Source organism: Panthera uncia, assembly GCF_023721935.1.
Source record: "Panthera uncia isolate 11264 chromosome B3 unlocalized genomic scaffold, Puncia_PCG_1.0 HiC_scaffold_1, whole genome shotgun sequence".
Taxonomy (NCBI): Eukaryota; Metazoa; Chordata; class Mammalia; order Carnivora; family Felidae; genus Panthera; species Panthera uncia.
The window spans coordinates 106,737,198-106,763,133 of record NW_026057582.1 but is presented as its reverse complement, the minus strand read 5'-3'; the positions used below and the strand labels follow the sequence as shown (position 1 = coordinate 106,763,133).

At 39.5% G+C, this 25,936-nt stretch overlaps 1 protein-coding gene across 17 annotated transcripts in view; it reads right to left on the bottom strand.

The window, feature by feature from the left end:
• The window catches only part of MAP2K5 (mitogen-activated protein kinase kinase 5), a 282,473-nt gene that overhangs the window by 213,609 nt on the left and 42,928 nt on the right, over positions 1 to 25,936 (bottom strand). For all 17 annotated transcript variants that reach the window (XM_049611807.1, XM_049611808.1, XM_049611809.1 and 14 more), the window contains exons 5-8: positions 25,312 to 25,352; positions 24,266 to 24,333; positions 17,755 to 17,803; positions 10,169 to 10,233 (exon numbers count right to left, since the gene is read on the bottom strand). In XM_049611807.1, coding sequence (XP_049467764.1) covers positions 10,169 to 10,233; positions 17,755 to 17,803; positions 24,266 to 24,333; positions 25,312 to 25,352 — 223 coding nt within the window. The remainder of the gene's footprint in view (positions 1 to 10,168; positions 10,234 to 17,754; positions 17,804 to 24,265; positions 24,334 to 25,311; positions 25,353 to 25,936) is intronic.

The window sequence follows — 25,936 nt, the reverse complement described above, 5'->3', positions numbered from 1 at the left end:
TCATAATAGAATCAGAATGTTTGAGAATCTTATACAATATGTATTTTCTAAACACCCTAAGCTTGTTAAAATGCTATATTGATTGTGCCCTAAAGCAAGTTCTAATTTTGTCTGAACATTTTTCACTTCATTATTTGAACTCACCAAACAAAAACCATGAACTCTACTTTTAGCAGTAATACTGAACATTCTTTTTCTTTCTTTCGTTTGTAATACTGACAAGGAAAAGTATGAAAATTTTAGGGTCAAGGGGATAACACTTAAAACGCAAATCAATGTTTTAAGAAATTTTAGGCTTAATTCCCACAACCTAACTATCTATTGCTAGTTCCCATCTAATTCCATCATCTGCTCCTCTGATTTAGTGGTAGCGCACAGATCAGAACTGAAACGTATTTCACTCCAGTAAGGTGGCAATTTAACAGAAACAGAGACTCTTATATCTAAGTAACCAATGATAGAGCAACGGGGAAAAAAAAAAAAAAAAACTGGCAGAAAGTTATACACACTAAATGCCTTTTGGACTTCCCAGTGAATTATTTTCAAAAAAGCAATTTAAGTAAATACCCTAGATGCTACGGTACACAAATATTTGCTTGTGCTATATGCCAACCAAGAGACTACATTTTTCTAACACACTGGAGACTATAAAATACCTAAAAAAAAAAAAAAAAAAAAAAAAAAGAAAAAAATTTAATGTGTCTTATAAATCAAGAAATGCACCACCTCCACTAGCATAACCATACAATTAATCTAGGGATTTGATTATTAAATTCTAAGTTTTTGATAAGGAAAGAGACCCAAAAGATAGAGTAACAAGACATATTGCAATAACTCTGCCAAGAAATGGTTGTTTTCATGTCTATTAAAAAGCCTCTAAAATTAACTAGAGATGGTACATCACTGACTTTCAGAATTATATATTTATCTTATATCCAGAATTAATTTGGGTTAAAGAGGAGGAAACTCAAGAGAGGGAATGTCAAATAGAAAACCCCTAGCTTGAGGAGTGGTCCCAAGTACTAATCTAAGTGTCAGAAACACCTGAATTCTGTACAATTTCTAAAAATTGTACATATTAAACGTGTATGACTCAATGCTTTGATACTGAGTTCTAATCTTGATTTGAACCTTGGGCATGCCCCTTAATTCTTCCAAGCTGTATCTTTCTCACTAGTGAAAAGGGGGTAACCTTCTGAGAAAGGATTCAGCAAGGCCTGACAGATCCAGCATGATGAGGCCTCTGCCTGTCTCTCTGTTCTCCCCTGGGCTCACTCTGCTATAGCCACACTGGCCTGGACACAATATATTCATGCCTATCTTCAGGCTTTTGCCAGAGTGGCTCCTTCTACCTGGGAGGTTCTTCTCCCAGGTTTTCCCATGACTGGCTCCTTGCTGTCCTTTAGGTCTGAGCTCAAACATCACCTCTTGAGAGAAGCCTTGCTGAGCAACTATTTTACGTTCTTTACAGCACTTGCAAGGTCTGATATCATCTTACTTCAGTATTCATTTCCTTGATTATTGTCTGTTCGCCCCACTAGTGTGAACTCCAGGAGCACAGGGGACCTGTCTTATTCACTACTGGACCACAAATACACAGAACACTCCTTGGCATAGAATGACAGTAAGGACAGTAGACCCCAGAACAAGATGGGGGTTGGGGGCACTGACCCCTGTGCCCCCTGTGTAGTTGAAAATTGGCATGTAACTTTTGACTCCCTAAAAACTTAACTACTGATAGACTACTGCTCACTGGAAGCCTCACAGATAACATAAAGTCGATTAACACATACTTTCTACGTCACATGTTATATACCGTAAAAGAAATGTTATTAAGAAAATCATAAGAGAAAACACATTTACAGTGCTGTACTGTTTACTGAAAAAAATCCACATATAGGTGGATCCGTGCAAGTCAAACCTGTGTTGTTCAAGGGTCAACTGTATTTAGTCAATGAATAAATGAATAAACAATAAGATAAAATTTTAAAGAACAAAACCAAGCAAGACATGACATAATATTTTTATAGTAGCTGAATGCTGAATTAATTCTGCAACATCAGCCTCAGGAGTGACCTCTGTAGTCAACTCATGTCCAGCTCTAAGTGGGAATTCTTTTCTCAGTGGTTCTGAACACCAGCCATGCTGTTGTGCTTAAGGTAAGAGGGTTCACAGTCCCAGAGCCACCCAGCCACAGACCACACTGTGTGTGCCTCCTCAGACTGTGAAGAATCTGCCTCTGCAGGTTAATTCCTGAATCACTGCCCCAGTTCCTACGGTCGGTGAGGTGCAGTGCCTGGCCCTGAGGACGCCCACCCAGATTCACTGACACAGCTCTCCGCCGGGGAGGACCGTCCAGTGGGAAGAACGGCAGGAAGAGTGCATCACTCACTCTAACCGAAAGCAGGCTGGTCAAGAGACACTCCAGAGGAGCAATCTGAGGCTAGCCTTCAGAAACACACAGAGCAAACCTGTTCTTCTGTCGACAGAAATGACTTTTTAAGAAGTCAGAGGTCATGGAGACCCTTAATCTTCAAATAAACGCTGGCCAATTCCTTCAACCACTTCTCAACTCAAATACCAGTTCTTCCATGAGGCCTTTACTGATTCTTCCCGAGGAAAGAGCCAAAACTCATCATCCCTTCCTCAGCCCCAACCCGGGGCCTGGGTATTACACATACAGACATGCGCCCTAGACTGGGAAGTCTGCAGTTACTTCATCTATCTGGACAAGGTCGAATGAGAGCCAGGCCATCCCCAACAACCAGCAGGGTGCCATCCACACAGCAGGCACTTACAATGAGACTGTTCAGCGAGTGTGTAAAGGAGGATTGGAGAGGCCCAATTCCTGGGCCCCCTTATTATTCTCCCCATCCTTCTCTGGGTGGTCTCTGGACTGTCCATATCTCTGTAAAAACTCAGTACCCAGAACTAGACACGTGAGTCCCAAAGTGGCATGCTACAAGATGAAGTCAAACCCAGATGTTGTCCCCTCCTAATGCAGCCAGAGGATAGACTCCAAAGGAAAACAAGATCTCCCGCACCCTATAAAAACCCATGTGAGCTAATGTATATCTCTTCACAACCACTTCTGCTTGGGGACTTTAAATTTCTTTATAAAGTAAGCATTTTTACTAAAATAAAATAGTAGAAAGAAGTCCTGCCACTTTAAAACTATTTTTTCCCTGAAAGGAGATGGTGTTGAAATACTTAGATTCAGCAAATTCTTACTTGAAATATTACCATAATGTATTGATTTTTACCAGACTCAATTGACTGAAAAGTTGTTTGTATAGCAATATTGGCCAAACCAATATACTAGAACAATTTTGTTACCCATAGTAATCAAGTGCATTTCTGAAGTATAATTATACTGTCATAAAAATAAAGCCAAGATACCCTCTTCCAAGCAATAAAACAATAGGGGCTATAAAACAGGAAGAAGAAAAGGCTAAATAGATGAGATTTTTTAAAATTAAATTTAGTGTCTTTTAAGAACACCTCCGCCTCCTTTTCCTTCCCTTAAGCCAAGGTTAGCAGAAATGATCAATACTTCAATCTCAATAAACTATTTCAATAATAGTTAATTCGGGTGGAAACAGAGTCTGAAAATCTCTGCTCAGCGACCTGTAACATCCTGTCATGTTGGTTAGATGCCAATAATCCATCATTGCCATAATGGATATGAGCACGTGTGAACATGGAGTGGGGGAAGCAAAGGTGGGAAAGGTGTAGAGAATCACAAGCTCAGGTTCATTCTTTAGAGTCCAATCAATACAATACACATTATTGTATGAAACAAACCTATAACAGTGAATGCTGAGAGAGGGAGAGAGGGAAACATACATAATTAATTTTACTTGACAAACAGTCATTGATTTTCTGGAAATATTAATATCCTTGTTTGTCACATGATACTTTAACACAACCCAGCCATATACAAGTATTTAATTCTGTATTAAGATGATATCTTGTTTGCTTGTTTAAAATATGATCTTGGCTGCAAGGAAAAGGCTCTTCATTTGATTAGAAATTTAAAGTTAAAATAAATCAAACAATCACCCTAGCTCTTGGGTCAATATCAAAACCACTTAAAAATTACTCTTAATTTACAAGATGCACCTCAGGGAAAAAAATATAAAGGAGTGGGGTCACTGGTGCAGTCAGTAGAGAAGCTGGGGTCAGAACTACTGCTGATGTGGTTTGGCATGTTCAGGGTGGCCAGTGAAAGAGAAGTGAGAGCTTTCTGAGTACTATGTGGTTCCCAACATTTTCTTCAACGACTCCTTTTTATTATACTTTCCCCTCAAGAATCCCATATTTTGACAAGTTTGGTTTACTAAACAGCATTTAATTAGACAGCAATTCATGTGTTTTCTCATTTTATATAACTGACCACCAGAGCTTCTAATTTTCATTAAATACATCATGTTACTGTAATGAGTTGATCTAATTCCAGCTCCAAAAACATAAACGTAATGTTTTACATGGCCTCTACAGCCACGTAAAGGGCAGAATACAACTTAATAGTTAGTTCATGTGATCTCAGTTACTATCTCCAAGGACCATCCTTACCCTATTGCCTAACAAATATCTCATAAATGGATAAGACAAAAGAGAGAAGGACGGACCAACACCTTTGAGAATTATTATCCCTTCCCTCTTCATGTTGTCTCTAGATATAGTCAAATCAATTCTTAAATAATGGTATATATCCAATCTTAAAATACCATGTAGGCAGTATATATGCTACCCATTATATCACTGAGAAAATCCTACCCAAAATTCAGGTTAGACCCTTAATGTAACTATAGGAAGCAACTGGAGGCAGACATTTCATTACTGTTTTCAAACACCTACATATGTGGCCAAAAAGCTGATAATCTTTTTGGAAAGGAAAAAATAAAATAAAAGATGATTCTTAAGTGCTTGTTAGCTAACTGACTTATTAGCATGACTTAAGTCCTAAGAGTTAAGTATTACTTTATTTGTGGACCCAAAGCTTAAGTGACTCCATCAAACAATGCCCTGAGGGAGCAAAGAACCTGAGTGACTGGCCTTCATTAGGGAGCAAAGAACCTGAGTGACTGGCCTTCATTATCATAGAATGTTTCCAAAGTAAGTGGGACTGTTAATTACTTTCATTGCAATGTGACATACTATGCAAAAAAAGAGGGCAGTAACTAGTATGTTGGGTTAATTTATCATTCAAATATATGCCCTTAGTTTAGAAATTCCTATTCTTCTAGGTGAGTGTTGTAAAACAAGTATGCAGGCTCTAAAACTAGCTAGCTATGGGGAGAATCCAATTAAAGGGCCTTACTAAAACCTGCTTGGGAAAAAAACCCCACTTGCCTCATTCTCATGTCAGCCAACATGTATAAAGCATCTATCCTATCCCTAGGACTGTGCGCAGTACACTAGGAAATACAAGGGAACACAATGGACTCTGCTTGACCTTGAGAAACAACACTGCCTGGGGGAAAAACACAGAGCCAAGAGGAGAGAGACAGAATTCTGGCTTTGCCACTGAATGGCCACAGACCTGGGGGTCCTAGCTTTTTCCCGTGGTCAAATGGGCTTATTAACATTTACTGGCTGTCCTAGAGCAGGCTGAAAACAAAAAACTATGATAAAAGAGAAAATACTATGAAACTTCTAAAAAATTATTGTAATGTAAGGTATAACAAATCATATTCATGAGACAACTAGAGAATAGCAGGAAACTCAGAAGCATACCATGTATCATAATATAATACAGAATTTCTCAAAATTAAACGCAACTCTAACACAATTCAACATCTGGGAGATGTCTGTAGATGTTCCTCAAAATAAGAGCCCTGCAGTCAAGTAAGCATAGGAAGCACAGGGGTCAACAATTTTTCTATTATTTGGTACTACCATTGCCAGTTAGCTAACATTTACTCCATCGTAGTAAGTTCCTTTTCTATGGAACATCTCATTTAACCTCACAACAACCTTATTAGAGGTCATTACCCCCTTTGACACATGGAAAAATGAGGCAGAAGACGTTATGTAACTCTCTGCCAGTCACACAGCTACTTAGGGGCAGATTCAGGGTACACTTACCCACAACACATCCTGTTCTCTACTTTCTCAAAGTTTTCAAAATTCACTGTGAATCTCATAGAGGGGAAGAGGATATGTGTCTTTCTTGAATTGGGGGGCAGGGGGTTGGAGCAACATGTAACATTTTGGGAAATGGAGCAATAATGAAAGTACATTCATTTTCTTTTCCTAAATTATTCTTCTTCCCAGGCATAAATAAAACTTTAGCCTAAGATATTTCCTTTATAATCCATTTCACCCAAATTAGTAATCCAAGAAATACCAACTTAAAATTACCTAAATCATTATCCTAACACAGAGAATAACTCAGCAGAGGACTATGCGCAGCACCCACAATACCACTTGGTTTAAATGTCTGGGCCCAGAATTTCACACTGTAGAACTGGGGGGAACATCCAAACTTAAAAGGCAAAAATGTGATCAACTATTAAACAATATATATTGCAGTTACACACGATATCCTATCTTTTGAAATTCACAACATCCCATCAGTGGAGCAAATAAGAAAGAAATATTAAACTTTTGCTTTGCATTTATTAGCTTTATTGTACTTTATAAGAAAAAAAATTAAATAGGCCCATTAGCCAGTTTTGTTACCAATGAGTGGATTTTCCAATATTTTCTTCATCTAGTTTATGTAGCATAGCCTGTAATATAATCATTTTGTTTGAAAAATCACAATTTTTATAGTCAACACCATTAAGGTAAACTTAGTGTAGGAGAAAGTCAATCATAACACATCAAACAGTTTTATGGAGACTTTAGTAAAGTGGATTCTCATTTCTTGACAATTATACCATTTCTTTGTGCCGAACTAAAAGCCAGGGATATAAGAACAATACAACGGAAGCCCAGGCAGAAATGAAGACCAATGATTAATAACAAGTGGTTAAGCAATTTGGTATCTTTACCTTCTCTCCTCTTAAGGATCACCTAAGCAATAAGATAAATGGGATGTCTTCTTTGTATAGAAATATAGTGTGTAAAATAAAGCACTAAAATCATCATGTTACTGCCACTCACCTTCCATAAACAACCACCGTCAAAAATATATTAAATCCAGGGGTTGCTCAGTTGGTTAAGCGTCCGACTTTGGCTCAAGTCATGATCTCGTGGTTCGTGGGTTTGAGCCCTGTGTTAGGCTCTGTGCTGACAACTTGGGGCCTGCTTCTGATTCTGTGTCTCCCTCTTTCTCTGCCTCTCTCCCACTCATGCTCTCTCTCTCTCTCTCTCAAAAATAAAATAAAACAAAACAAAACAAAAAACCATCTTAAATCTGGGGCCCCTGGGTGGCTCAGTCAGTTAAATGTCGACTTCTGCTCAGGTCATGATCTCACAGCTCATGAGTTTGAGCCCCACCTCAGGCTGTCAACGCAGTGCCTGCTTCAGATCCTCTGTCTCCCCTCTCTTTCTGCTCCTCCCCAACTCTCTCTCTCAAAAATAAACATTAAAAAAAATATATTACAACACAAACATATTAAGCACTGGCCACAGTAGATAAGTAAACTCAGGGTAAGTTGCTAATATTAACATAGCATTCCAGCAGGTATAGAACTTGTGCTAAGGAGGTGTAAGATAACGTGTTGTTGGGGCGCCTGGGTGGCTCAGTCAGTTAAGCGTCCGACTTCAGCTCAGGTCATGATCTCATGATTCATGGGTTTGGGCCCCGCATCAAGCTCTGTGCGGTCAGCCCAGAGCCTGGAACCTGCTCTTGATTCTGTTTCCCTCTCTCTCTGCCCCTCCCCTACTCATGCTCTGTCTCTGTCTCAGTTTCTCTCTCGCTCAAAAATAAACATTAAAAAATTAAAAAAAAAAAAGATACTCTGTTCTTTTATTAGTTCTCCTAATATAAGGAGATCTTGTGGCCATGCTTCTTGGCTACAAACATTAACAAAGCAAACAAGGAGTTACTGTGTAATGGGTACAGGTTTCAGGTTTACAAGATGAAAACAGTTCTGGGATGGATGGTGTTGATGGTTGCACACCAGTATGAATGTGCCTAATGCCACTGAACTACTGTAGACTTAAAAATGGTTAAGACACTAAATTTTATGCTTCTCACCATAATTTAAAAAATAATAAAACATTAACATGATTCTAGATTGTCATTTTTCCTTGGTAGATAGGCAGGTTATTTCCATTCCCCTGCCTCCCTCTCCCCTTTCTGTTGGTAACCTGTGTTGTAAAATAAAAGATTAAAATGTTAACATCTGGGATATTATTTCTAATAAAAATCATCTGCTGGAGTTTGGTAGTCTTATGTTTCCCCCCTTCTAGAATAAACCAGAACACTAAATTCACAATAGGGCTTCAATTTAAAACCACAACCATGCCTGAGCGTTCAACATGTGGCTAAACAGAGCAAATAAATAGGTTAGGAGTCTAAAGAAATGTTTTGGGATTCCATTTGAAGCCATTAAAAGGAACCCAAAGAGTTGAAGAGTTGCTAGAAATCTTTCCTGTTTCTTTCCTGTTTTATTTTATCTGGCTATCAGCATAAAAGCATTAATAAAAAGAAAGGTTGAGGCTTTGAAAAGTACTCTCTACAGTGAACTTAAGAGAAGCAAATCAGGGCATGCAGGTTCCTCCTTCTGTCCTTTCTAAGGGTACCTGAACCCAAGAACGTTCAGAACAGGGTAAAAACTCCAGTCAGATTACGAGTAAGATGAAGAGATGCTGTTTATGCAGCACTGGGGGCTACTTGGAAAGGGATGTCAGTATGATCCAGGGAAGGACAAGAGTACCTCAAACTCTTCAGACACAGTAGGTAGCCATGAAACATGTGAAGGGCATGGCCTCAGGATCATGTTAGGGCTGCACTATTATTTAATTCTCTGAATTATTACAGTGGAAGCACTTAACTTTCAGACCAACTATCCACAGTCCCCAGTCATCTGTAGGAAAAAAGAATCCAAATACATGAACATAAGTTCTTAAAGGACTAGATTCAAGAGAATGGACTCCAATCCTGGCTCTACCTGTAGAGAGAAGACTGAAGCTCTGAGTGGGTGAATAGGTCAGACGACTTTGAAGAAGCTTCTAACCCTGAGACACCTAATTCTACGCCAAGGCTGCATCCCTGTGTGGAGGATGTTCTGGGATTTTAAGATGTGACCCTTCATGGTCATAAGGCAACAGGGAAATTTTTATCTATAGTCACGTGGTTAGCAAACACTTAAAATTCCAAGAACATTAATAACCAATTATAAATTATTTCACAACTTTGAAAATATATATTAATATCAACATTAAAACATCTAAGGTAAAAACACAATCATAATGGGATACAGAGTTAGTGTATATATGGAAAACAGCTCTCTGGAGGAAAGCTTTATTACTCCCTCAGGGCTTTCATACAGAGTATGGATTTTTTAATTCCTAGTGGAATATTTTTCATACACCATTGCAGACTATTAAGTACTAGATATTACATTATGTAGTTTAAACTTTGCACTACTGCATGAGAAAGACTTCCCTGTCGAGAGAACTATTTTTTATGGTTAGCATTTTTTAATATGAAAATGAACACTCCTTTAGGGTAAGATCACTGCTACTGGAATTTGGGAGAATTTTATAACTTAACATATTCATCAATGTGTAGAAATTCTCTCGGGGGACTAGGGAGAGAAGGAAATACAACAGGAAGAAGGCTTTTTAATAACTTACAGTGTCGACACAGGGCAAAGCAATGGTATTTATAAGGTTTGTCTTCCACTGGGCACAGCTGTAAAAAGGCAGGGGACTAGTACAGGGTGCTAGCAAGTTTAGGAAAAAATGGTGTTAAAGAGCAAAGGAAAAAAAATGCATTAAACTTCAGGCCAGTTAAAGGTACACCTGTTAATGGTGGACTATTAACGTTCACCCAGGAGAGATGCAGACTCAGAAATATTAAAAAGGCAATATAAATGCACTTTTGCAAGCAATTCCTCAGAAAATAGATGCCTTGCAGAATTTGGGAGTCAAAAGTAGAAATAAAATCTAAGTGCCAGTGGTCATTTAAAAATCTTTGCCACGGAGAACTTGGATACTCACATTTGGCAAAAGTGGATAGAAAGTTTAAACAAAATCGACTACTCACTTGTAGACTGTGCCTCCGTTGCCATGACCAAGAGTGTCTCGATACCGTATGTCTTGTTCATTCATCTCCATGAGAAAGAAAGAAAAACAAAAAGGGTGTCATGCTGTGGATGGAAATGTCAAGGAAAAGCAACTCTGGGCCATAAACAACAAGCAGTCTGGGTCATTTCAAGTTCAGCTGCAAGAACGAGAAGATCAATACAACATTTGCTGTCCAATTTATAAAAGACGATACCAAGGGACAAAGTGATGGAAAGTTTAATGACAATTTGTTTGCCTGGGTCATTTCATTAAAGTTTGATAAAAGGTGTCAAAATGGAATGATATAACATAGCTCAAAAGGGTCAGGTCAGAGATACGGATAAGAACACAGTCTCTAGCACTACACATAACCAACGCCAAACAGCAGTGCACATAACCAAAATCAAATTTGGGAAGACAGCACACACACACAGACACATACCCAGTAATCTAATGCACAATCTGTAAATAAATCAGCCCCTGAAAACTCCTCAGGTGACCCCACAGTTAACATTAAACAAACTAACTGAATAATGTTAATGATTTTCCTGGAGTAGATACAGCTTTCCTTTGGAAACAATAAATTAGTATACAGCGGTAACTGGGTAGAAATCATATTATGCCGATGGAAAAGTGCCAAATCGGTGCACTTAAAAATGCATACATAGACAAATACTGAAATCCATAAAGGGAAAACATATAATAATGTGATTCTTATAAACTCAGGTCATTTTCATCATTTAATATGTTAAATAGCATGCACATTTTCTCAGGTTCCATAAAACTACTACACCACAAAGACTACTCTCGTTTGTATCATGAATAGTAGTCAATTATTCTAGTGCCCACAAAATAATGTTTTGGAGTTGTAAAGAACTCCTTAAATTATTTATCAAATGACTTTGAGACTAGTCAGATTATATTTGATGCATTCGGTAATTTTCTACACAGTGGTCCAGTTGCTTAAAAATTAACTGCCAACTTTATTCACTAAATGGATTCAATAAAAGTGTTATTTTCCATATAGCTAAAGCTTGGGAAAAGCCATAGTAAGCCCTGAAAAAAAATCAATTTCCTGGGAATTGCACTGCCTTGCATGGGCAGATGGAGTTTTTAATTCAATATCACCTGGAAAAAAAAATAGTTTGCTTTCAGACCATTATAGTAAACCTTTAAATATTTTGCTCTAAACTTCTGCCAATTGAATAAAGCAAGGCTCCATTTATCAAGGGAAATATTTTTCTTCTATACATTTCTGAAGTTGAAGCTTCAGAGAGCTGTGATAATTAGCAGTATAGTGCAGGTAACAGAAACAGCTTCCTTTCCAAGCCGTTCTGCCAATCCCTAAAAGAATATTGACAGAGTAATGTGTAAAGGCCAATTCAACACCCAATTTAATTGTAGTACAACCTGATTGGTGCAATTTGCAATCAGCTAATTACTATATTTATGGTCAGAGACAAAATGATAGACAAGTCAGAAAAATTGGCAACTATTTTCCTATTTGAGGGAAATTTTGCTCTTCATTACCTTTCTTGTATTACTAATACAGAAAAAAAGAAACCATGTTTTATTTAACCTGCATAAAAGATGGAGCATGAAGAGAAGAGAAGAAAAGAAAACTTCCTTCTTCCAGACCAAAAGAGAAATTGTAAAACAGCATGTAGGAGAGCGGCACATAAAGGAATTTGAGATGTTCAGTAGCACAGCTAGGACCAGGTGGGCTTTGATCAATGGCGAGGAAGGATATACATGGAAACTGCGGGACCTACTGGCGAGTACAAACAGGCTAATTCCTTCCAAAACACTTCTCAAGGTAGTCTAAACAGCACTCTTAACCACCTCATTTGTACCATTAACTTGCCTAACAAGCTGCACCCTCATCAGGGCTCAAAGTAAATTTCCAAGAAAGCAAATTTCATGGACTACATAGGATCCAGGCTCCGCAGGGGCCACACTCTAAGACTACATCCCCTCCACCACTCTGTCAGGACCTTCCAGATAAAAGGACCAGTAGTTTCCTCTCAGAAAAATATACAAGCCGAGACATATTGTCATTACACATTCCAATGACACTCTGGGATGGACCTAGGACTTTGCAGGGGGCTGGATTTTGTGGCATTCTACTGAAGAGAAGGCAAATGGGTAGGTATGGAAAGTCTCTGAGCTGCTTGAATCATTATAGTCCTGACATCGTAGGGTTATTTTACCTCTCAAACTCAGGACCCTGAAAAGAGAAGTGGAGCAGCCACCTGCCCCCCATACCCAGCATTCTGACCTGACCAGGAGTGGTAGGCATCCACCAGGGGTTAGGCTGAGAGACGCTGTGTACTGTGGGTGTGGGTGTGTGTGCACGTGTGTGTGCGTGTGCTAAGCAGCGTGTGAGCAAATGCAAGGATAGAAATTTGGAATCCCTCAGACAATAAGATTGTAAGAGCCTCATAAAGATAAAAGTGGTTTTGAAGCAAAAGTTCTAAAACCATCTCACTTAAAAAGACAGTCTCCATAAAAAGGTAAAGTGTTTCTACAATGTTTTAAAGTTTTATAGACCTTTGCCTGGCCTATGAGCTGACTGATAGGTTTTTATATTTAAAAAATATCAGATTCTTTTTCTTTTGGCTTATTTGGATTTTCTAACTGTTATATAGTATGCAAATATTATTCATGTAAAAAAATGTTTTAAAAGAAAACTGTTGGAGACAAGCTCATTAACTGATTATAAACAACCTTTTGAAAATCTCAAATCTCTGATTAAAATGGATTACTTCGGGGCACTTGGGTGGCTCAGTTGGTTAAGTATCCAACTCTTGATTTGGGCTCAGGTCATGATCTTATGGTTTGTGAGTTCGAGCCCTGCATTGAGCCTGACTGGAATTTTCTCTCTCTCTCTCTCTCTCTCTCTGTCTCTCAAAATAAAATAAACTTAAAAAAAACAGGTTACTTTAATTGATCTTGACTATGAAAAAAATCATGAACAGGATCAACTAACAGCTAATAACATTTTTGCTTTTTTTCCTTAGATAAGAATATTAATTGAACTTTTCAAATTGAAGCACAGGAACAGTGTTCATTTTGATACAAAAGTGGGATTTATATGCCTAGAGTGTACAATATTTAAATATTACAGTTGGGATCAAGTATCAAAAACAATCACAGAATTTTGCAGCATTTCAAGCACATAGCCCAATTCACTTAGGTCATAAAACTAGTCAATAGCAACTAGTCAAGGCTAGAACTTGGTCCTTCAGTATTCTCTGCTCAATGCCATATGTCAGCAGCTGATGTCCTGGCTAAGTATGGAGGGACATCCTCTCCCATCAGTGGTCACTGGTCCACAGGAAGGAAAACAATCAACAGAAGGGCACCCACAAGTTAAAAGCAATTTCATTAGCTATGGTATTTGTTTTTAAGAAAATAAATGTTTTACAGATCACATAGCTATATAGAAAAGAAGTAAAATAAAGTTTTTATTCAATAGAGATACTAAATTGTTTTAAAATATAACTCAGTTTTCTTGCTTTGACTAAAAAAAGCAAATAAAAGGCAGAATACTATATGTGAGACTAGAGGAAGAAAAAGCCATTGGAGTTAAAATTACATGTCAACTGAAAGAGGGCAAATGACCTGGGAACAATGACAGGCATTGGGTTCTGCTCCTGCTGAAGAAGAGTCAGGGGCTGGAATGAAACGTGAACCAGACAGGACAACCTGCAGGGCGGCAAGGTTGTTCCTGTGTGGGCAGAGGATGGTGTCATGAAGTATGGACTTTTGTGTCTGTGCAGACAGAGGAGAGGGTCATGCTGTGTGGACTTCCATACAGTCTCATTTATGTTTTCGTCTTGTCATAGGATCTAAGATGAACCATAAGAATCTAAAGAGTTTTATATAGTGGTGATTATACAGCTTTTAAAGCTTATTTTATAGTCGAATTCCTATTTTTATTCCTTTTAAAAAAAAAAAAAATTTTAATGTTTATTTATTTTTGAGAGGGAGACAGAGCATGAGCGGGGGAGGAGCAGAGAGAAAGGGAGACACAGAATCCAAAGCAGGCTCCAGGCCCCAAGCTGTCAGCACAAAGCCCAACACAGGGCTTGACCTCACGAACCACAAGATCATGACCTGAGCTGAAGTCAGATGCTTAACCTACTGAGCCACCCAGGCACCCCTAAATATTTTTTTAATGTTTATTCATTTTTTAGAGAGAGAGACAGAGACAGAGCATGAGTGGGGGAGGGGCAGAGAGAGAGGGAGATAACAGAATCTGAGGCAGGCTCCAGGCTCTGACTTGTCAGCACAGAGCCCAACACGGGACTCAAACCCACAAACCGTGAGATCATGACCTGAGCCGAAGTCACTTAACTGACTGAGCCACCTAGTGCTACCCTCCTTTTTATTTTCTAAACACAATAAGTATGCTTAAAGGCATCTGAAGTTCTCAAAATAGCCAAACATGCAGCAGGATCAGAATTAGTTCTAAGATCTGTGGCTTCTCAGTACAACTATACTTAATTTATCAGGAATAGGAAAATATTGTCACCTTCTCCTATAAAAGCTAAAACACGAAAAGAAGAGAAACAACTTTAGAGATGCAAAGGTGAAAGTTGTTCATCCTTGGAGTAACTATACACTTTTTTAATCCTTTAAATTGACCCACTGGGCCATTTCTAATCAGTTTCACATCAAGGGCCAATGTTAAAGAGATGATACCGCACTGAAAAGGAAGTGGGAAAAACACATCACGAAATCACAGCAATGATACTGATCTATAGCTCTCAATGAAACATGCCAAAAAAAATCTTACAATCTGGCTTTTTTTAAGCTGGCAAAAAAAGGAATCCTCGGTCATTAAAGGATAAAAGAAAAACGATGTCTCCATTCCAAAGACTAAATGTTAAACTCTTAAAAAGTGCTTGATTTAATACAATATTAATGAAATTAATGGGGAAAATGAAATGGAATTCAATTATGGATCAGCAAAGAAAATATTCTTTGTTTATTGTCTGCCTATGTTAAGAAGAATCAGCACCTATTGCTTATAAATCATTAAAATAAAAATGCTCAATTAATCCTTATTTTATATGTAAAGGTCTGACAGAAACTAGACCCATCACTAGACCTTTGCTTCACAAATCGAAGCAATAATGGTTTCAGAAAGCAGTCACACTGTATGAGCAGACAATTGGAGAGATTTAGTAAATCCTACTTTATAGAGCAGAGACTAATCGGAAAACACAAGCCAGTCAAATGTTTCTTATGAACTGTTGACACTATATCAATGCTGAATCAATTGGTGGCATTTACTCTGAGTGACAGAAAAGAAATAAATATTTATATCACATAACCTATATCAATGAACCCAGGCAGAAAGCTATTTCTAACCTGTCAATATTTGATTATCTTGAAGAATCATGTCCCTTTCTTTTAATGATTAATATGAATTCCTTATTAAACCTAAGTGGAGGCTAGTGGAAAGGCAAATCATTATTAATGCTTGAGAGCATAAACCACTAAAATAAAAAACTATGCTCAAGTGTTAAAGTATCGTTAAATGTGACTTACATCTTCCATATCAAGTGGTGTCAGTGCTCAGCCCAGAAATTTATTGATGCCACAACTGGGCACATTACTTCACTGCGATGCAATCTCGCTCAATCTTTAGTTACCCTATAGCACCAAGGAACTGAGAAATTAGCACAAGGAGGAGGTATTATGAGGACTTCCAAACGTGGGTTTTTCTGTTTTGTTCGTTGTGACTGAAAGCAAATAAAGGCTGTTCCTTAAAAGAAAGAAAACGCCAAACTGTTTAACGCGGGGTTAACACATTCCCAAGGGAAGGCAATAAACAATCTTTAAGTGTCAAAAATCATCTTATGACAGTCTTCCACCACAGAGAACCTCATAACTGAAACCACTAAGATATTTATGGCACTAGGTTTGTTGTCAAAACATTAGGAACATTTCAGAATGCTTATTTTTTGCAGTGGAAATAAACTGTTTTTCATCTTTGAAAGAGGAATCTATGACAGGTTATTTTCCATTGCCTGAGTTGAACAAATGTAGTTAAAGCTTCTTAATTTATGTCAATTTTGAAATATATTTTCCAGCTGAAGAACGCATGTGACTCACACATAAGTTACAATTAGTAACTAGACTTGCAAGCGTGTTAAGAGACACAGAAAAATCCCAAGCTCGCGATTTCTGCTTTTAGTCAGGTTTTGTTGCATACTGGGTCCGAACACATCCAGGGCACTAGGGGGACACATTTGCAGATCTCAATCCAAACAAACCTCTGGCTGCTTAAAGTACTTTTAGGTACTAGATAAACACTATATAAAATTTTGAAACCATCATGATTACAGAGACAACACCAGATTCTCCTTGGCTGTACACAGAATATCTAAGGACTAGAATTCCCACACTCTGGATGACGACCAGATGTCAGAACCGGATCAACTTATTTTTTCTAACTGTATTCAAGGGACTGTGTGCTAAATAAGTAGGGCTTCCAGAAGCACTATCATACCGTCACTGTTTTAAGGCATGAGCATCCATCTATTAGGCCACAAAGTTACAGGTGATATTAAAGGACAAGCACAAGGACCCAGCTTTGTCTTCTTGACGTGCTCCACTACAAGTACTTGATTCATGAAATGCCAATGAGGCTTGGAGAGGTCAGCGTGTGAAGGCACTGAATAAGCATCTGAGATAATTAAGATTTCAGCCTTCGAAACATGGACGGGAAGTGAACAGCAGTTAAGAAAATCAATAAGAGTCTTTTATTTGCAGTGACACAGATGTCTCAGTCAATAGAGCCTAATAGGCAGGCTTGATCGCAATGGACAGGCGCCTGCCTCCAAGGCTATCAAAGGGCTTCTTCTATAACAAACATTAAAACGCATTTATGTTGCTATTGAAGAATCGAGGACCCTGTAGGTAGCTTAATTTGCCAGTGTATGTTTAAAAGCACTATACTATTTCAGATGTGTCCATTTATTGGAATCAAAATTAGTGAGAAATGACTGGCCCGCAGGCCTGTTTGTCCCTCACTGGCTGGGTTAGGTCATGCAGCTTTAGATGGCCAGTCCACTAGGCCAACCAAACCAAGGGCTTCTCAGGCCCAGGATTTTAAACGCCAAAGGTCTGCTGTTACGGTGTTCCCCTAAAAACCCAGCGTTCCTTTCAGGACAAAAGAAGGAGCCAAGGTAAGAAAGTAACAGTTTTTCCTCTTCTCCTCAAAGATAATGAAAGTGGCAGCCACCTCCGGACGCTGGGCCATTTCAACAACCCATGGGTTGACATACTTGTTCAGAACTGATTAACTTTTTTTAGACTGAGATGGCAGCAGGGTGGGTGCCTGGTACTTCAATCTGTTGGGAGTGAAACCCATTAGCACAGTTTGAAAAACGTGCTGCAAATTGCTCTGCCAATCAAATTAAGCCACTGTAATTCATTTATGACAAGAAGACATTCACAGGCTCTTTATCTGTTTATTAAGTGTATGGATACAAAAACTGGACAGTAATAAGTTACTGCTACGTGAAAATCTTAATATGTAATGACACCTACCTGGCCATTGGCTAATATTTTTTTCAGTTCAGCAGAAGACTTCTTTAAGCTGAAAAGGGAAGACATAATTTTTAATGGCAAGATCACTGACACCTCTGAACACTGTTCAGAATTCCAGACTACAATATGTCTTTGTTTTAGGTGAACACAGGGACTCCACACTTTGCATCCTTCTTCCTACATCAAACATTTACAAAAGTAACTGGCCATATGGCAAAGGTATTAATAAAAATCCTGAACCCCTAAAGCAAGACGGAAGCCTCCAATCCCAATGAAGCTAGATTACCTTACGGATTACTTCAGTGACCTTTCCTGGCTATTTAGTCCTGCTGCCTTTGGGTAGCCTTTCAGTGGCTATTTTATGTGGGCTCTGGCATCTGCTAAATACAAAGAACTTAACGATGCACAAGAAAACAGAACTTCAAAAGATAAAATAGCTTAGGTACGGATCTTTTACTACCATTGAGAGGTACAATTCAGCTTGCTGGGAAGCAAATGTGCAACAAACAAATTCTGGGGCTCACTGGTTGTGTCATCTGGCACAAGTCAGTTACTTATCCTCTCTGAACCTCAATTTCCTCTTTCTGTCAAATGGGGGAAATATCAACTTTATAGAGTAATCAAGAAAATTAAATATTACAAAAAGCCCACACACATTGTAGATATTAAGTAAATTTCAACTGCTTTCTCTTTGCTTTTCTGTTCTATAAGTGGGAGACTCATCTTTCAGAGTTATTTAAGAAACATGAAAATGTTCTTCTCTGGACACATATGACTTGTAAACACTTACAGGAATGAGTTTAGGGAAAGTGGTTAGGGAACACTCTGAAGTCCTTCTAGCTTTATTATGAGTTATGCCCACAGATGCCCACCCAGTTACAGTGGTGTACAAAACAGCATCTCATCTCATCAATGTTCTAATTGGAAATGTAAAGCTTGTTAACTCTATTCTTTTTTTTTTTAATTTTTTTTAACGTTTATTTATTTTTGAGAGAGAGAGAGACAGAGACAGAGACAGAGACAGAGCATGACCGGGGGAGGGGCAGAGAGAGAAGGAGACACAGAATCCAAAGCAGGCTCCAGGCTTCCAGCTGTCAGCACAGAGCCCGATGCAGGGCTCGAAAGAACCCACAAGCTGTGAGATCATGACTTGAGCTGAAGTCAGACGCCCAACTGACCGAGCCACCCAGGGGCCCCTTGTAACTCTATTCTTTATCTATTCTAACCCTCTATTCATCTACCAAATTAACTCTCTTCCCTCGTGCTAGTTACCTGTATAGATGCCTTTCTTTCCACCACACATTCCCCAAGACTGGGAGATCCCTGAGAACATGGACCACATCTAGATCACCTCTTTTCCACTCCCTTCCCATCCTTGAACCCAGCCAGGGACGTGGCACGTGCTAAGAATTTGATAAATGGTGGCCTTGGTTCTGGTTGTGATTTATTATATGGCAGTCACAGACACACATACACACACATGCATTTGGTACCTTGAGTAAGTTATACTTGATAAAGATCTCAGGCTTCATGTCTGACCACACTTGCTCTTTCAAGTTATGACTACTCTTCTTTCTAAATACTTCTTAAACTTCTGCTATGGTCAAATGCAGACTATGGAGCAACAGTCCCTACTTTCTCCAGATTTTACAAAACATGCCCTTAACCAAGGATTCTAACCTTTAATAATGTCCTCCCAAGTCTAAGAATTCATATACTGAAGTGGCAGTTAAGAATTTTGTAGAATGATAGGGCGCCTGGGTGGCTCAGTCAGTTGAGCGTCCGACTCTTGGTTGCAGTTCAGGTCATGATCTCACACTTCATGAGACTGAGCCCCATGCCAGGCTCTGCGCTGACAGCCTGGAGTCTGCTTGGGATTCCCTCTCTCTCCCTCACTCTCTGCCCCTCCCTTGCTCGTGTTCTCTCTCTCTCAGAAATAAACGTTAAAAAAAATTTAATAAAATAAAAAAAAAAGAACTTTGTAAAATGAGACTAAGGCAGAAATATGTATCAAACAATAAACTACCAAAATCAATCCAGTTAAGAAAATAATAATAGCAGCTCTCATTTACTGCATGATTACCATGTGCCAGGCATGGTGCTAAATGCCATTACTCATTATCCTGATTTAATCCTCACAATAGCCCTGTGGGAATAATTTATAAAGGAAACAAAGGTTCAGGCCTTGCTCATTCATTCTCTCTCTCTCTCTCTCTCTCTCTCTCTCACACACACACACACACACACACACACACACACACACACACACACACATATTTTTTTTCCCCTGGGGAACACTTAGACCCCTTGTATTCCCACAGATGACTCCCAATTTAACAGTTACAATTATTGTAAAAACAGAAATAACAAAACAATGTCTAGGCAATGTTTCTCCACAGATACTCCATTATGTCACACAACTTGAAATAATAACATTTTGATTCAATGCATTTACAAAGCACCTTTCATCCAAGAAGCAAAACGTGATTCCTTAATACAGCTTCATCAGTCTTCCTAACGCTGGAGGTAGATAGATGAAAGTTTAAGCATCCCAATTTTATAGAAGGAGGGAGCCAAGATATTTAGGAAAGGCCTTGACTTGGCAGTGGAACCTGCATTCAGTAATTATGGCCAAGGAACACCATGTGGATTAGTAAGGTCATTTTAACAGTCACCCACCTAAGGCAAAGACCACTTCATGCTTTGAAAGTAACAGAGGAGAATGCTGATTTCATCCATTATGCCAATGTCTGACTACCAACTTGGTCTCAATAAAAAAAAAAAAAAAATTTCTGGAAATTTCTTTGTGCCTCAGTTTACTCAGTATTTTGTTTATCTGTATAGTCACGGTGACTTAGATTATCCAAAAATCACTTTTCAAAACATCTTAAAATTTAAATGTGATGTTATTGCAACCTTGGTATGACACTTTAAGAGGGACACTGAGATATCTAAAGAAGAAGAAATGGGTGAGAAGACTAGAAATAAGGTATCAGAGAGGCTGAATGAGTTGGGAGAATTCAATTCAGAGACAAGACTTAGAGGGAATATAAATCTGTTCATCCACTCATTCATTCAAGCATTGTTGACCATCTCCTATGTGCCAAGCATCACACTGGGAATTGGGAATTCAATAATGAATATGCTGTAGTCACTGCTCTCCAAGAGTACAGAATTTGCTGGGGGACAGAAGCGACCGTAAGACAATGTGCTAACTGCCACAGTAAAAGCAAGCACCAGGGGATTGGGGAAATTATAGAGTGGGTACCTGGTGTTGACTACGAGGTGGGCAATCACCAGGGGTGGTTTCCAGAAGAAGGTAAAGCTCTGTTCTTCGAATCGGCCAAGGTTGGCCAGACTGAAGGTGAAGAAGGGGAGGAAAAGAGGAGGAAAGCAGGAAGGGCCAGGAGTGAGAGAAAACATGATCCACTGAGGGCTCCATGCATTCCTCAGCAAAGCTGGAATGTCAAGCAGGAAGGGGTCAAGTGGGCAGGGAACTTAAATGTGAGAGCCCATTGCTCACCTGTAGCCAAGGTTACACACTGTCCTGAAGGTTTTAAGGAGGAGCAGTCAGCCCTAAAGGGGGAATGATGGGCTCAGAATGCATGTTGGCAAGATCACTGTGGCTGCAGCATGGAGGAGGGGCTGCACATGGCAAGACTGTGGCTGTGGCCGTGATCTACAGAGCCCAAACTGCCTTGGCAGCAACGGGGGTATTGGCCAGTGGACAGACTCCAGCATGACAGAAGGCAGGCCTACAGGTGTAGGGACTGACTAGATGTGGCTCTGAGGGAGGCCCAGGAGGCAGTGAAAGATGACCAGCAAGTTAGCCACTGGGTGGGTGTGGGAGAATTTGCTGAGACAGGAAACCTACAAGTAGTATGTTTGGAGGGAAGACGATGGGAAGAGCTACCTAGAAGAGGGAACAGCCCTGCTCTGAGGGCCAAACAAAATCTTTACAAGCGGGTGCTAAAGGGAGACCCATCTTGGCTCATGACAAAGAATGTTCTAAGACAGAGCTATGTGAAAATGGAAGGGGCTGCCATGGCCAATAAAATGCATTCACGCTGCGAGGGATATTCAGGAAGTGCCTGGATGACCATTTGGCAAGGGCTGGGGAGTCAAGCATCGAAACAGAGCTGGATTAGATTGGTGCTCCTCTGACTCATTCTCCACAGCACAGGCAGAGGGTCTTTTATAAACAGAGCCGGACATCTGATGCTCACCAATGACAATACAAAAACGAAAACTAAAACAGAGGGCCCTGCCGACGTGGCCCATCCTGTCCCCTTCTCTCTGATCACTCCAATGTTCTTCTCCCCTCTCTCCACACTCGCCCAATCAGTACCCCTCCCTGGGCTCCAGCCAGACTGGCCTACTTATGAACACACCGAACAGGCCTTCCACAGATGCTCTCCCCTCCCTGTGAAATGCCCTTTGCTGGCTCTTGATGTGGCTAGGCCTTTCCCATCCTCCAGGCCTCTCAGAATGTCACTCTCCTCCGGAGAGTCTTCCCTGAACATGCTGTCTAAATCTAAACACATTCCTGCCCAGTGCTCTCTCTCTCCAAAACCTGTCTGCTTCCTTCATAACACTAATTATAAAGTGTGATTGTCTGTATTTGTTTGGGGTTTTTTTTCCCCCTGTATGTCCATTAGATAGCAAGCTCTAGAGGATAAGGACTACATTGTACTTCTCGTGCATAGGACAATACCTACTCAACAGGTGACACTCAATAAATACTTTTGATTAGTTGTCAACGTGGGACACAGAACATGGCCCAATGCAGGGTGGCATATTAGAATCTATAGCAGGTCTCTTTCAAACTGCATTCCTCCCATAACAGAAGTCACTGCTGGAGGAGACCACCATCACTAGGTAGGAGGCTGTCACATCCCTAAGGAAAGATACTACAACAAAAGGCTGAGAACTACTAAATCAGATAGTCTCCAAAATTCTGTCCAATGTGAAAATGTTATGATACTCTGTGAATATACACTGTAGTTCTTTAAAAACCAAGCTAATTTACTCCTATTGTTAGAGCCAAATCTCAGAGAACTTGAAAAGTTATCCTGCCCCTTCTATGCCTTCCCATTTTTTTTTCAACTCTGTCTTGCTTTTTATACCATGATGAAATGGAACCCAAAACACCAGAGAAAGTCCTTGTTTTTCCTCAAGGCTCATGGTGGGTCTGTCTGAACAACAACTTTTCTGGAAATAGTGGTAAAATTAAATGCCCAGCCTTCTTTGACCTGAGCATAACAAGTGACCCTCAGCCCCGGGCCTCCACTAAGCTGCAGGTATCGCCTGGCAGGGCCAAGCCCTAGAATGAGAACTAAAGACCTACCCCTTGTGACCACAAGACAGAGGATCCACTAGTGGATAACGTGGTTGAGTGCATTTTAAGACAGAATGAATTGTTTAAGAAGAAAACACACTTTAAAAGTAGTGTGCTCACAGCAGGAAAGCTGGTAAGTAGATACACTGACACCATAATAAAGCAATCAAGGAAGCGACTTCTGAGGAGGAGACAGGAGGGTAAAAAGAGAGTCAGAAGGAGAGACTTTAAATTACCTACAGTTAAAGCCCTCTGGCAAAAGAACCAGGACTCTGGGTTAAGGAGGCGGACAGAAGGAAGAGGAGAAACCTAAACTATACCTCAGCCAATAAACAGCTGTGCGATACTGGTGACAGCTCTACACTTAGAAAAGCCTGGGACAGAGTGGAGGGTCTTCTGGCTCAATGCCGGCTTTCCAGTCACCAGCGTGAACAGGTACACCCAGAGAAATCGCCTCCACAGCATCATCCTCAAGTACAGTAATGTGAGGTGCACTCGCTGAATAACTGAGGGTATAACCCAAATGACCTAGAACTCTATCAGCTTGAGCAGGTTGCTCCTTCCACTTGAGGACCGTGATGATCGGAAGCAACACTCTGAAAAGACACTCAAGTCTTTGGTATCCCCACAGCAGTGTAGGGTGCTGTTAGCATGAATGAGTGAAAATTATCTTCCTTCTGCAATAGCTTCAATGTTCTGTATGACCAAAGATACAAGAAGAGCAACATGGCTGGTCAATTTAAGTTCCACCACTTCGCTCTCTCCCTGCCTCTTTCTGGTGAAGAGGTCAGTGGACAACAATGCTGCCAAAAGACAGACAATCAAGAAAAAAATGGTAAGCGTTACACAATTTACCCAACCAGATCGTCAAGGCACGGAAGGCACTGAAGTGAAAGGCACTACTGAATTCTCTGTGAAATTTGAAGACTGAAGGCACACCATTCCACAGACCAAAATTATTAGTTTAAAATGCCTCATTCCATCTTCCTCGGTGAGGTCCTTTCTCTGCAGTCAACACGTAGCTACAGTTACCCAACTGGTCAAATTTCTTCTTAGCCACATACACATTCGTATGGTCTTATAGAAGAGAGGTGTCATCCCACAAGCCTCATCCCCACCCCCAGCTCTGTAGGTAAGCATGCTCATGGGCACACTTCACTTGCTTGCTCTCACCTATTGCTTGGAAGTGAATCCGGGACAGCTGGGCTGCCGTGTTGAGAGGGTCCAGCCCGGGTATTCACCTACAAGGAAAGAAAGAATCTCGATCAGTCTTGTGTTCCGAGGACACAGTTCCAATTAACCTATAATTTGCCACAAATTTCTCATTTCACTATGAAGGTTAATTAGCTTGTTGCTAGACAGACCCACGGTTGGAGTCTACTCGGTATATAGGTTACAGAACGGTACAACCTGTATGTTACATAATATACTTTTCCTGTTGTTATTCAAATACCTAAATGGTGTTGAAATAAAGGAGAGATAAATGGGAAAATTGCAATTCACTCTCCAGAACTGAATTCAATTCACTGTTTTGTTTTGTTTCATATACAAAACAATATGTTCAAAAAAGAACATGAAGAATACATCCCGAGGTTAGTAGTGAACCTCACGTTTTCATACCCTTCCAGCTCTAAAACCAAACAGGACACTGCAGAATGTTTCCTATTCACTGAAAAACGAGGTCCAAATAATTAATTATAAAATGCTTGAATCTAATACAATAGCCAGCTTTTCTTTCAAATGTGAAGCTGTAAGCAGAAATCCAGAATTCAAAAGACAAAGAACAATGAAAAGACATCAAATAAATATATGTTTCTAGCATAAATATGTCAAAAGAAGAGGAGGGTATTCTGTGTGCAATATGCTTAGGTGCTTAATTAATCACTGAAATGAACTCTGTATTTTCACGCAAATAAATCTTTGTGGACACCAGTGCTCAGAATCATCCTGAAGAAACGGATCCACAAAATGATTCAAAATAATAAAAAAAAAAAAATGTGGCCCCCAAAAAGCCTTCTATCCAAATATGTACACATATTGAGAAAATACTACAGATGAATCCCCCTCCGCATCCCCTTTGGAAAAAAAGAAAAAAAAAAAAAAAAAAAGGATCGCTTGTCAGAGCTTGAGAAAGTGCAGTTTTATTTGACATTTCAATAAGTGGAACACAGCATTACAAATCCATCTAACTTTACTGAAACAATTATTGAAATTCGTACCTTCAGGCCATGTATGTTCCGTTCCCCAGGAGGCTTGCAGGCTGAAACAGTAATTGACTAAATTGTAGAACACATCAGGGCCATTTACAAATTTGCTCAAAATGAATCGTTTAAAAAGAAATGAGGGTGACACCAAAATTAGCAGAGAGAAATGATTGAAAAGTGGCTCCCAAGACCCAAAGTGGGAATTATGAACCAAGGTTTTTAACTTGCAGGAGTGAGCATTTATAAATGCAAAGAGCTTTCTGACACCACCTCATATAAATTCCAATTTCTGCTTAAAACATATAAAAATCAAGTTAACTGAGCTAAAATGATTAGATTCCTTTCATAATTCAAATTTCTGCAATCTTTCCTCAACTCCATTACATTGTATATCTGCTATCACTTAAACTACTTTGAAAATAGCTAGGGTTTTTTCTTTGAGGGGGGATGGTGGGAGGTTGGAGAAGGGTCTTTTAATGCCAGAAAGATGTTCAGAGACTCTAAAATGGAATATTCAAGTTTGAATACCAGTTTGCACAGCAATAATTAGTCAAATTTGTTAAAATACAAGGATATCACTAATTTTACTGCATTTTTTGCAAATCTTGACATCTTCTAATATTTAAGTCTAACGATAGAG